The sequence below is a fragment of the Porcisia hertigi genome, chromosome 12 (assembly GCF_017918235.1).
Source record: "Porcisia hertigi strain C119 chromosome 12, whole genome shotgun sequence".
Lineage (NCBI taxonomy): Eukaryota > Euglenozoa > Kinetoplastea > Trypanosomatida > Trypanosomatidae > Porcisia > Porcisia hertigi.
Window position 1 is genome coordinate 235,282 of NC_090571.1, and position 13,082 is coordinate 248,363.

Genomic DNA, 13,082 nt, shown 5'->3' on the forward strand with positions numbered 1-13,082 from the left:
AGTACACAAAAAAAAATGTAGAGAAAACTTGCAGACGTTTCCCCCCCTCCCCTCCCGTTCATCGGTTGGAGCGCGAAAAGAAAAAAAGTAGTCAAATGGAACAAATGCGAAGCAGCAGAACCGCAAAGAGTCAAAAGAGCGTCAAAATGTCAAACAGCCGCTGAAAAAAAAAGAGGAGGAGGAGGAAGAGGGGGAAGAGGGGGAAGAGGAAGAAATGAGCGCAACAAAGATAATATGTCCTGAATACGAAAAGAGTGCTGACAAATATGTGCACAAAAAAAAAGAAAAAAGGAAGCAAGAGAGTGGAAGACGCGGGGAGTGCGTAAAAGAAAAAAAAAGAATGAGGAAGAAAAAAAAAATCAATTTAAAATTTTAAAGTGACAAAGGGCGGAGGCAAAGGCGGAAGGTGTGGAGAAAAACCGAGAAAAAAGACAGAAGTGAGAACTAAACGAAAACAAAAAAAAAAGAGAGATCAAAAATAAAGTGTCAACAGCGCCTGCTCCCGAAATGAATACAACGAAAAGGGGGGGGAAGGAAAAAGCTATGAGCAGGTGCGCTCCGCATCTCTTAAATACGGAAAGAACTGAGAAAACAAGGGACACACACACACACATGCACGCGCCGGGAAACATAAAAAAAAACACCGTATAGGGAAAACAGAAGGACAAAGTGAAATAATAAAAGCCAGCTCTTAAAAAAAAAATAAGCAGAGGATAATGCGCTAGGGTAACGTAAACAGAAAGAGACCGGAGATTCCGAGGGAGGGAGAGGAGGGAGGGAGGGAGGGAGAGGGGGCGCATGGTCGGGAGAACAAACACAAAACGAAACGGGCCTAATTCTTTTCTATGCAGCACCAAAGAAACCACCTCAACTCGCCAAAGCCACATCTGATTTCGCACGTGCGCGCGCGCGCGGTGTGTGTGTGTATAGATGAGCGCAAAAAAAAAAAGACGTAAGAGCCCAAATAACCGACAAAGTCACTCGCAGATTCTCAGGCGTCGTTTGACCCCCCCCCTCCCTCCCTGTCGCCTCAGGCCTTTACATTCCACAATAGGGTTGGCAGAACTCGCTGTAGCGGGGTCGGCGAGACTTCATGGCGTAGCTCGGCGCGCCCTCTCGTCACATCCCCGGCATCTTTGCTTCGCCAGCCAGCCCGGTCAGATGCAGGAGGCGCCGCACATGCCGCACACGTGCACGCCCTAGGGCTGATGGGGACCGGTCTTCTCGCGACTTGTTCGTCGATCACTCCTACCCCTCTCTGCCCCTCTCACTGTGGATACTTTCCCTTGGCGGGGGTACACCATCTCAGCGATGCTGGACAAGGCCGTGCTCAGGGTGCTCAGATGTTTTTGAGGGGGAGATTCCTGGGGGCTGCCTTGGGGTGGGGATTAGAGTCTGGGGAGTGGAGCGTACCCTTGTGTACACACGCTCTGCTGAATGAGCACACGGGGCCGGTCGCCCTGTTTTCTCCCTTAGCCGCATCGGGGAGAACAAACAACCGCGATAGCAAATGTCTTGGAAGCACACATCAAGTGAAATGTGTATTCTGACAGAGGAGACTTTTACAGCGAAAGCTAGTCAAGGTGTCGGGCCAACCAACATCCCCCCCCCCTCCGCTTCAGCTCTTCGCGATATATATGAGCCGCGTGCAGTGTAGAAATGGCGCAGCGTTGAGCTCAACATTGCCGCAACACAAAAACAAAAAGAGAGTAAAACGGTGAGTGCGTATATTTGCTGAATGATCGACCCGATCGGTAGATATCGGGTCCTGGCGTGATCTTTGGGATGGGGTCTCTTCAGCTCAGCACTCGGCCAGACCTCTCCACTGAGACCAAAAGCCTGTAGCCGCAGTACTCCAAAGCGAAAAAAAAAGGGGGGAGCTGTGGTCTCTTCGCGTCCCTTCCACGCACACATGCCATGTGGAACGGAACGGGGAACAGAGAGGATGGGGCGAATAAATTACGACCTGAAGATGAAAAATGGGGGAGGTGGCGAGGGCGGAGGGGGCGGCGAGATAAGTCAAAGCCTAGATGGAGTGGGATGCAACAAGAAAGGAGGAAGGGGGGGGGAAGTTGTCTGGGGCATCTCAAAGGCAAAAAAAAAATAAAAAATAAAATTGAAGAGGTGTGTCTGTGAAACGAACTAGACAACAATATAAAAAGCAGCGTAACGGTAGTGTAACGACTCTGCCGAAAAAAAAGGGGGGGCAATGAGACAACACTCCCCCTCAAGACAGAGAAAGGAAGGCACACCATTGTGCGGTGTACACACACACACACACACATATTCACATACAGAGACAGAAGATGCCTTAGGAAAATAGAGAAGAGGAAAGGGGGGAACATGATGTTGACAGAGGAACAACAAAAACACTCGCCGTGTGATTCCGTGCGTGTGTATTTTTTTTTTGCCCCCAGCGACCTCCCCAATCATTCGCGCCTTGCTGCTTTCCCAGCTCAGAGAATCCCTTCGTTTTTTCCTTTCCCCTCCCCCCCCCCTCCTCATTTGCCTTCTCCCCTCCCCACCCCTCCCCACCCCTCCACACACCACACCACTACCCTCACTTATTATGTCCTCAGCCTTTTTCAAGCATCCTCGCACATATATATATATATATATACATGTATCCATAAACACATACATTTACATACCTATACACACACATTGATGTGCGCGTGCAAAAAAAAAAACAAAAAAAATAGTATTCCAAATATGTACACCCCTACAAATGTGATGTGCATACAATACATATATGTGTGTGTGTGTGCGTATGCGCAGGAACGGTTGGGTACGAATACAAGTATTTTTTTTTTCAAGAGCGCGTGACCACAAAAATAAAAGGTAAAAACCGATACGAGAGAGAAGGGGGGAGGGGGAGTGTGTAATTAGGTGGGTGCAGAGTCACACCGGCACACCGACACCCCCTTGCCGTCTCCCCTCCCTCCCTCCCTCCCATATGTATGTATTAAAAATAATAAAGGCGTACAGGACATTGAAAACCTCACAATTCTTTGGCTCTCAAGAAAAGGGAACGTACATTCGGAAAAGACTTCCCCCTTTTTTTGACGAGAGGAGCGACGGGGAGAGACACAACACACACACACACACACACAGAACACACGCACCTAAAAACGGAGGAACGTACATACACCGTTTGCATACACACTACATCCCCCTCTTTGACTCCTTTCATCTCTTACTACTCAAGGAAGTAAAGGACGGTTGCGTTCTTTTTTGTGTGTGAGGGAGTGTATGTGTGTGTGTAAATCGCCCTTCTGTGCATTGAAGCGATATCGTGTGCCGGGGGCACACAAGGCAACGACGGGCGTGGGGATGATAAGAAAAGAACAACAAAGAAACGCAAATGGAGAACTGGGATGAGAGAAAAAAAGACTCACCCACCCCCCACTACCAGCCAAAGAGGACGAGTGGGGTATAGAAAGATATGCAGGACCACACGAGAGAAAAAAAACAATTCAAGGGAGAGAAAAAATAAAAAAATAAAGGGAAAACGGGAAAACGGGAATGGCTGCCCCCCCCCCTGAGGAGCGATGCTGTATCGGGGATATAGAAACAAAGAAACGGTGGCAGAGTCGCAATCACGAGTTGTAGAAAAGCTCGGTAAGCGCAGTGCACGGGCTGGGGGAGGTGGGGAAGGGGAGTGAGGAAGGGGGGGAAGGAAGGGGAATGATCCATCCGATCTGTTTTTCATTGTCTGGTTCCTTCTCCATGACGCATAAACAGAAACGGAGAAAAAAAAACACAAAAGGAAGGAGGCATAAAAAAAAATGGAAACACAGACACACACACATGTGAGGGGAGGAGGGGGAGGGGGAGGGGGGGGGCAGTTACAAACGGTGCAGAGAAAGATATAAAAAAAAAACAGAGAAAAGATATGCGCTCTGTGGAGAAAAAAAAAGGGAGCGGCAGGCGGGGTTAGCAGATGTGACAAGCTTGGTTACACACACACACACATGGTAAAAAGAAAAAAACACGAAGAAACAGTGAGTGATATAGAAGACGTCAAAACCGAAACCAAAAAAAAATACAAAGCACGACGAGAGCCTGATGTTATAGAAGGAAAACGATCGAGCGAGAAAGAGAAAAAGGATTTTTTATATGTAAACCTAACGTGCACAATGCAAAACGAGTAGGTACAAGAGGGAGGGAGGGAGGAAGGTGGGAGGGGGGGGGGACACACGCACACACTCCACACAGACATCTGCACATGAAAATACACGGCGCGAGGTGGAAAGGAAAAAATGAACCAACATTCGATGAGAAACACACCAGAAAGAGACACACAGCAAGAAAAAAAAACGCGTGTAGACAGACAATCAAGAAAACGAGCGTACACACCCCTTCATGAACATGCAAAGGCCAGGGGCAAAAAAAAAAAGAAAGCAATGTAAAAGCGAGAAAAAAAACATATATTAGCACACAAGTGTGTGTGTATATGGGCATATCGACATAAAAAGAAACTAATTTTTTTCGTATAGTTTCATCTTTCTGGGTTCGTTTTGTTTTGTTTTGCCTACTTTTTGGGGAGTGGAGTGGAGTGGCTGAAAGTCTGGCCTATTTCGTTTTTTTTTTCCGACCGGTTATACATGCGAGGAAAAAAAAATACAGCGACAGGAACATCAGGACAAAAAATGAGTGGTAGGTTGTTGGGGGGGAGGAGGACGGGGAGGGGGGGAGTAGGAGTGGCTCCTATCGCGTCTCCCCTCTTATGAGTGCATCTGCACTTTCCTCCCCTCTCCCCGTTTAGACACACAAACACATAATACACACACACAATACACTCTCCCTGTTGAGCTCAGTTCTAAAACATAAAAAAGTAAATGTTCAAAATGAAATTAGATACGTATCGGTGAGGGAGATCGAGGAGAAAATGATGATGAGGCAATCGAGGAGGGGGTGAGAGGGTGAAGAGGGGGGGGGAGGGGAGGGGAGGGGAAGGAGAGGAGGAGGAGGGGGGAGAGGGAGAAAGCAGCGCAGTGGCAGAACTTTGTCTGGGAGATGTCATTTGGCGCGAGAATGCGAAGGGAACCCTTCCCCATGCATCTTCTGCTCTCCACCCTCTCTGTCATTTTTGTGTGTTGTAGCGCACGGTTTCCTGTCGCGCCACTCGGCGCCCCCCCCCCCCTCCCTCCCTCCGCCCAGAAGATGCGGCACTCTTTTCGTTTTTCTCCACTCTAGCGTCCGGCGCTTGTAGACCCCCTCTCCCTTCTCTCGCTCCCGTTCTTCTTCAACTTTTAGAAATGAGCCCCGCACTGCGGTTTGATACCGAACCCCCACACACACCCACCTCAACCCCTCCACTCTGTCAGACCTGATAGAAAAAAAAAGAGAGGGAGAGAGGGCACACATAACCTGCATCAAGGTGTATATATGAATAGATAGAGAAAAAAAAGTGTATAGAGAAAGGAAGAGGTATGAAGAGGCGTACATGGCGGTGAGTGTCCCCACGCACTCTCACACAGACAAACGAGCAAAAAAAATCAAAAAATCTGTAAAGGCGCCGCAAAAACAGTAGAAGACTAAAAAAGGATTTTTTTGGGGGGGGGAGGGGGAATAGAAAGAGTCAGCCAGACCACGACTCTCCCTCCCTCCCTCCCTCCCCCCCTACCCATCTTCGTTTTCAGTGTTTCGCTTTTGTATGTTAATGTTTTTCTTATGACCCCCCCCCGGCGGGGTTGGGGGGCGGGGGGGTTAGAAAGGGGGTGGGACCAGAACAGAAAGAAAGGAGGAAAAGCACAATCGCCTTTGAATGGGGTGCATGTGTTTGAAGTGTCCAAGACAGGGGGTCTGCTGAGCAGCGAATCGTTACACTATGCCGTACCCTGTAAACATCGTCTTGACGCCTTCAAAGACAAACGCAAGGGGTACACAGAGACAACCCACCACGCCAGGCCAACCCCCCTGACCCCCCTCTTTTTGAGCACAGCCCCCCCCTTTCTCCCCCCCTCCGGGCTCCATTCGAGGCTGACGTTCGACTGTCCCCTCATTCAAGAGCAGAGGGCTTCGCCCCCCCCCCCTCTCTGTTTCCTGCTCGCCATTGTACCATCATTGCGTGCCGTGAGTTCTATGAATTGCGATACGAGCGCTTCACGTGTGTGTGTGTGTGTGTGTGGTGGTTTGGCGAACACACAAATACGCTGCGAAGAACTCCATCATTCAGATGCAGCCATCTGCTGAGCAGCCCACAGCATCGCCGCTGCCTGACGATCCTCCTCTTCTGCGCTCACGCAGGATGCTTGGCGCTGCGTGGGTGGCTGCACAGCGCGCTCGAAGCGGTATTGACCAGCATGCGCCTTCTCCAAGGTAGCAACCGCTGTGGGGCCGTTCAGAGCTGGCGGCATCGCTTGAGGGACGCTGTTTTTCCGCGTGGGGTGCGGCTGCTGCAGGTGCCTCCACGACAGCTGCACCTCCTCGCGCGGAGAGGGCGCACTGTCTTCGAAACTGTCTTGCATCCACTCCGCCTCATCGCCGACGAGTCTCAGCCCAAACCCACTGAGGTTACTGCTGCGATCAACGCCGCGGAATGACATGCACTGACTGCCGCTGTCATAGTTCCCCCCCCAGCGGAGCTGAGGAACCGAGCGCACGCCGCTGACGCTGTGCGCCTCGGTGAGTGCAGGCGTCATGGAGGTGCTTGCACCTGGAGTGAAGGAAGCAGGGAGTGTGTGCGCGGCGGCGCACCCGAGAGATATCGTAGTGGTACCTGTAGTGCACGCCGATGGCATTGAGCGGCCATAGACATCCTCCGACTCCTGCCCACACGTAGATGGGAACAAGGTATAGGAGAGGCAGCACGGCATGAATCCCTGGGGCGGTTCCTTTGGGCCTAGCGGCGCGTCGTTGCTGCCGCTGGCGCTGCATTCTACCATGTGAGGCGGTTCAGCGAAGAGGAATGGTGTGCTGTTGGTGGGCGGCCCTAGGTACAGAGAAGCGGTATCACTCTGACTCGGTGCACTGGGGGGCGAGGCAACACAACCACCGTCCATTCGTCCCGTTTTTGATGAATGGGAGGAAGGCAACACCGTGGACGACCCACTTCGCACGGGGCTGCTTGAAGAGTTTTCTGTCTGATTTTGCTCCGTCATGTCTGTGTGTAAGTGTGTGTGTGTGTGTGTGTGGCGGGTGTGGTCGTCAAGGCAACAGAAGGACACAGAAGCAATAAATATATATATATATAATATATATATATGTGTATATATATATATATATATGTAAATTTAATCAAATAGATTTTTTAGTCGAGGGTCAATTGTGCAACTGCCACATTTAAAAAATATATATATGCAAAAACCAAAAGAGAGGGCTCACAACCAAACAAAACGAACAGTTACCAACGTAAAAAAAAAATAATAAGTCAAGGACGTTTGCACGGAACTAACACGAATGCGGTGGATCAAATAATAATAATAAAAGGGGGAGGAAGTAGAGGAGGGGGAGGGGAGGGGAGGGGAGGGAAGGGGGAGGGTGAATACACGGTGACTGAGAATGAAAACAAAAAAGAGAAAAAGACGAAGTAAATAATGTGAAGTGTATATATATATATGTGTGCGTGTGTGTGTCTGTATACCGGCCGTGAGAGGAGGAGGGAGAGCCAGTGCTCGTATTTAAAAAAAGACAAAGAAGAGCGAGAAAGGCAATAAAGACGATCTGTATCTTCGAGCTTAGCACTTGAAGTTCGGAAAAAAAAACGGGGGACGAGATAGACACACAAACACACAAAGAGACAAAGAAAAATGGGAAAAAAACAAACGTACACCGACGCAGCAGAGATAACAAGCACACACGTACACAGCAGAATCACGAACAAGGTGAAAGAGAAGGAAGACAAGACCACAAACGCAGGGGAGAGTAGTAAATAATAATAAAAAACGCAACAGCAACGGATATGGTAACAGTAAATATCAGCAGATTCAATATAATATATAGATATATATATAGTTGTACAAAAAAAATGAGAACGAGAACGAGAGCGAGAGGAGTAAAGTACCAATATATATATAAATATATGATGTGTTTGATGTGCGCCGGTTTCTTTTTTTTCTCCTCTGTGTGTGTGTGGGTGTGTGTGTGTGGGTGTATGCTTCCGCTTCTTGACGCAGACGAGCGGGAGGAGAAACGGAGAAGCGCGCAAACAAATTACGAAAAAGTAGAAAAAAAAGAAGCAAGGGAAAACAGACCTTGAAAGCGGGAGGGGGAGGGAGGCAGATTGTTAACACGAATAAAATTTTATAATAGAGAAAAAAACGTACTCCGACAGTGGCTTCAACGAATCCGCGTTTTTCTGGGGAGGTGGAGGGGGAAAGGAGTGGAGGGGGGAGGAGAGAATCCTCAGACACAAAAACAGAACCAGCGGACAAAAAACACGAAAAGATGTGTGGTAAAGCTTAAGGAAACGAGAGCTGCCAAAAATACGAGAACAACGGGCGAGGGTGGGGCAGAGAGAGGAGTGAGATGGGGGGGGAGGGGGGGGTTAAGAAGCCGCCAAATGCTGGTTAGAGGGCGCACAGTCAACTTGAACACGCACGCACGCACACAACTGCCTATCTGTAAAAAAAAAAATTCAGGAAAAAAAAGAGATTCAGGGAGTGTCGCTCACCCCGAGATGTGGTGAGGTACTTGTGTGCGTGTGGCAGGGGAGCAGTTAGCAGTAAAAGAAGGAGCAGCAGCAGCAGCAACAGCAGCAGCAACAGTCGAGGAGCGCGAGCCAAACCTCTCTCTCCTTTATATATATATAAATATAATGACAAAAGTAAGTGGGGTGGGAGAGTACACACACACACGCACACAGAGAGACAATCAGAGCAACAAAAGCACAAACATAAAAAGTGCACACAAGTGCCTGAGGGAAAAAAAGAAAACAAGAGGTGAGAAAGAAAGGGGGGAGACGGTGGTGGTGGTGGTGGTGGTGGTGGTGGTGGTGGTGAATAAAAGAGTGCTAGAAATTGGACAGCACACACGCGACGAACAACACTCGTCAGGGAAAAAAAAAACGAGAGAAAGGTACGCGTATGGGTGCGCGCGCGATCCGTCAAAGACCACGGCGTGTGTTCGCAAGACAGTACGGAAAAAAGGAAAAAGTGAGAATCACACAAAATGAAAAAAACCACCAACAAGCATCCACGGGAAAGGGAAAGGTCGATGGTAGAGAACGTGGGGGAGATCGTGGAAGGATTGGTGTCTGTGTGTGTGTGTGTCTGTGTGTGTGTTCAATCAAGAATATGATGAACAGTTATCAAGATTTCTGTCGTGTTGTTTTTCCTCTCTTCGGGGGAAGGCGAGGGGGCGAGGGGAAGGGAGGGGTGGAGTGGGGTGGAGTGGGGTGGGGTGGGGGGCGGAAGTGGCGTAGATGCGCTTCTTGTATCGTCCAGGAGTATGTGGGTATAGTAGATTGGCACAGAAGGCCCACCCACCCCGCACCGGGATCAGGATGCGGAGAGGGGAATGGGGATATTGGTGGGATGGGAGGGGGGGGGGCAAGGATAAGGGAAGGGAGAAAGAAGAAGACAGATGAATAAAAGACAAAGAGAGAGTATATGAGGCATCAGCGGCAAGGAGTGAGGAGCCTGCACAGAGAAGCATAGTGCTAAATATGGGGGGAGGGGGAGGAGGCCCGTTACCCACACATCGCATATGAAAGCGAAACGGTGATGCAGGAGGATATGGAGAGCAATGAGAAACTTTTTTGTTATTTGCGCGCACGCGCGCCGCAGAAACTCAGTGACTCGATTTCGGGTGAGGAGAGGGGAAAGAACAATAGAAATCCTCCAGAGACGAAGCGGTTTTGCTGCACCCCAATGACAGAGCTCCCCCCTTTCCCTTTCTTCTTTCCGTGCTTACGTGACTTCATCCTTTTCTTTTTACCCCTGGTTTCATCCCGTCAGCGACCTGCAAGTCTCCCCCTCCCCACCCCACGGCCAAAGGAGAAAAAAGGAGGGGAGACAATGTGGGAATGAAAGAATTACGAAGAAACACTAAAGGTGGTGGTGGTGGTGGTGGTGTTAGTGGGTGAGAGATTATAACCATGTCAGTACAAAATATGTGCGTCGCCTATAGCGCGAGAAAGGGGAGGGGGGGGGGGCAGGGAAGGAGTCGAGAAACGGAATGAGGTGTAAAATATGGTGTGTCTTTTTTTCCTTCGTAGTGGCAAAACAACAGAGTCAAACAAAAGGAAAATGAGAAAGAAGAAAAAGGCAAAGTAAAACAATGCAACATGAACACACACACACACACTCCACCCACCACCACCGCCACATCGCCGCCTTTCACCATGTTGTGGTAGAGGAGGGGAGAGAGGGACCATGAAGAAAGGGGAGAGAGAGAGAGAGCGAGCGAGAAAGCTCTACCGAGGTCATGAGCACATCCGCACAATCATCTCAGTGAACCCCACATATTGGGGGGGAGGGAGGGAGGAAGGAAGGGAGAAAGGAGAGGAGAGGAGAGGATGGGATCGTGCCGCTTTAAACCGAGACCCTACCGATAGAAATAGAAAGTATTCTCTATGCGAGCCCTAGAGATGCGCGTTTACACGTTAGTGTTTGTATTCTGACGAGAAAGGCCAATCATCTGCCCTCACCCGCTCATACTCCCAGCGGGCAGAAGCATGGGGAAGGTCAATAGATAGGACTTACTCTCAAGGCACAGACAATGAAAAATGATAAGAAAGAGAAGACTATAGGGCCCTCCCCCCTCCTCGGAAGGGGAGGAGGGAGGAAGGAGATCTTGAACAGAGGGAAAAAAGACTAGAAACCATTTTCGCAGTGTGTTTATAACTGGTTATTTTGCACTGAAGTCGAAACAAAAAAAACAGAAAACTGGATTGACTGCTGATTATCTTGCAGTGTTGTGCTGCAATAACAGCGGTGTGCGATTTTTTTTATAAAAGCAAACCTAAAAAGTCTCTCTTTTTTCAGCCGAAGATTACAGACGGATGGATGCACCCCTCCCCCACCCACCCTTTTTTTTCCCTTCTGGCATAGGAGCAACAGAAAAAAAAAACGAAAGGCCTGCAAGACAGAGCACAAGAGACAATTATCAGCATACACTATTCAATCCATCTCTCTCTTCACTACGGGCGAGAGTCTTTTAGGGAGGGGGGGGTTCCTCTCAACCAATGACAAGCACAACGCAGATCATGGCATCAAAGAAGGGAGAATAAGCCAAACCACGTATCACGTCACTTAATAAAACGACAGACAGCAAGGCAATCACGAGCTATTGCACAGACTGCGAGTGGCCTCTTTTTTTGTTCCTGCGGCTCATAAGAACTAACCACTCCAGGTACGACTTGAACTCAAAAACGTTGATGGTGGCGCCGGAAAAAAAAACGGCATTTCAAAAAAAAAAAAGCAAGGGGGAGGGAGAAGGGAGAAATAGGGAAAAAAGACTCGGACATAGCAGCACTACCACACCGCTCTCCCCCCTCCATGTCTCGCCCTTTTTTTTTGGTGAAGAACTGCGACGTCTCATTTTTCTTCTCCACAACTGTAAAAGCGACCACACACAGTAACACATCCTCACAGGGAGTGAACCAAAGAAGAAAGAAAGATGGTCATACACGTTTTTGAAAAAAAATAAAAAATAAAGAGAAACACCTGAAACGCATACCGCCCCCCCCCCCCGCCCCGCCCCCTCCTGAGCAAACAACCACTGGAGACGGGAGTGGGTGGTGGTGTTCCGAGGTAGACTAGCAGGAGAGAAAAAAAAGCACCAGAAAGAAACACTTCACCCTCGGCGAAGGGGGGGGTTGGACGATTCCGAAGGAGGCGAAGTTGTCCGCATGTTCGTATCAAAGCACCGAAGGTGTAAAACACAGCGGGAGAACGATAAACCAAAAGATCGGGGGATTTCGATAATAATCATTAAAAAAAAAGGAGGCAGACCACCAAAATATGTGTAAGAACGGCGCTACAACGGGGGGGAAAAAGGGGGAGTAAAGCAAATACACTCCGATAAGCGGGTGCCACAAAGGGAATCGTCAAAAAAAAAAGAGTATCGCACCCCCCCCTTTTCAAAGCACCCCCTCCCCCATTCCCTTCCACCAATACATCCATCCCCATACAGCGAATGGGGGAGGGGGAGCGAAATCGAAAAGAGGATACAGGAGAGAGAGGGAGAACAAAAAAAAAAGTGATCCGAGAAGTAGACCAAAGATGACTCTTATCGAAACACCATACCTGCGAAGAATGCGTCTGGTGAACGCAAAAACAAGAAGGCGAATGGGAAAACGAGGCACAGAAAAAGAGCACACACTAACGGTGGAGCCAAGACCCATACGTGTGAAGAGAGGAGAAAAGGGGGGGAAAAAGTCATCGCGAAGGGGAGGAGGGGAAACCCCGGATATCGCTGTCGCACAAGATGACGTGGTAGTAACAGCGACACAGGTGTGTACATATATATATATAACGACCGTAGAAAAAAACGAAGCGCACAAACCGAGGGAGAGGAGGGGGATCGTCGGAGAAAACAAAACAGTGTGTTAACTAGTGCCACCTCCTTTCTCCCTGATGGTGATGCTCTTCCCTATCTTCACTTTCTTCTGTTTTTCCTCTTTTTCTGATCCGAGTTGTTCTACGCTCGATAGGAAGATCAACGTCGGAGCAATGAGCTGAGAAATGAGATTGGAAAAAAAAAACAGAAAACTATTTTGTATACACATGGTGCCACAACAAGGCTGTAATGGGGGAGAGAAGTTGTACGAAGGGATTGAGACGGCATAAAGACTCCCTCCCTCCCTCCCTTCCTATGCGACGCTACCTCACACTATCGGCAAGCAACACCAACACGCTTTGGCAGGGTGCTAGATGGCCTCGAAGAGAGTAGTCACAGCTGTGGCTTCGTGTGGATCGGCTCCGTGGTAGTGAATCAACTTGGCCGGTGGCTGGCAAGGTAGCACAGGCACCATGAGTCCACACAGCCCTCGCAGAGGGCAACCGTGGAACGGGATCGGAGCCTGGAATAATGAGCTCGGTGAAAAGCCCTTCGCTGGAATAGTGGCAGCAGCTGTCAAAGCTGGAGAGTGCAAACCACTCGAATTTGCCTCAGAGAAATCACCTTCTGAAATC

At 49.2% G+C, this 13,082-nt stretch overlaps 1 protein-coding gene across 1 annotated transcript; it reads right to left on the reverse strand.

Moving 5' to 3' along the window:
* Positions 1-6,173: 6,173 nt before the first annotated feature.
* Positions 6,174-7,106, reverse strand: JKF63_07492 (uncharacterized protein; the record flags this gene model as incomplete). The annotated part of the gene is made up of 1 exon (XM_067903429.1): positions 6,174-7,106. One exon carries the CDS (start codon positions 7,104-7,106, stop codon positions 6,174-6,176), a length of 933 nt encoding a protein of 310 aa, XP_067758854.1.
* Between the last annotated feature and the right edge of the window lie 5,976 nt (positions 7,107-13,082).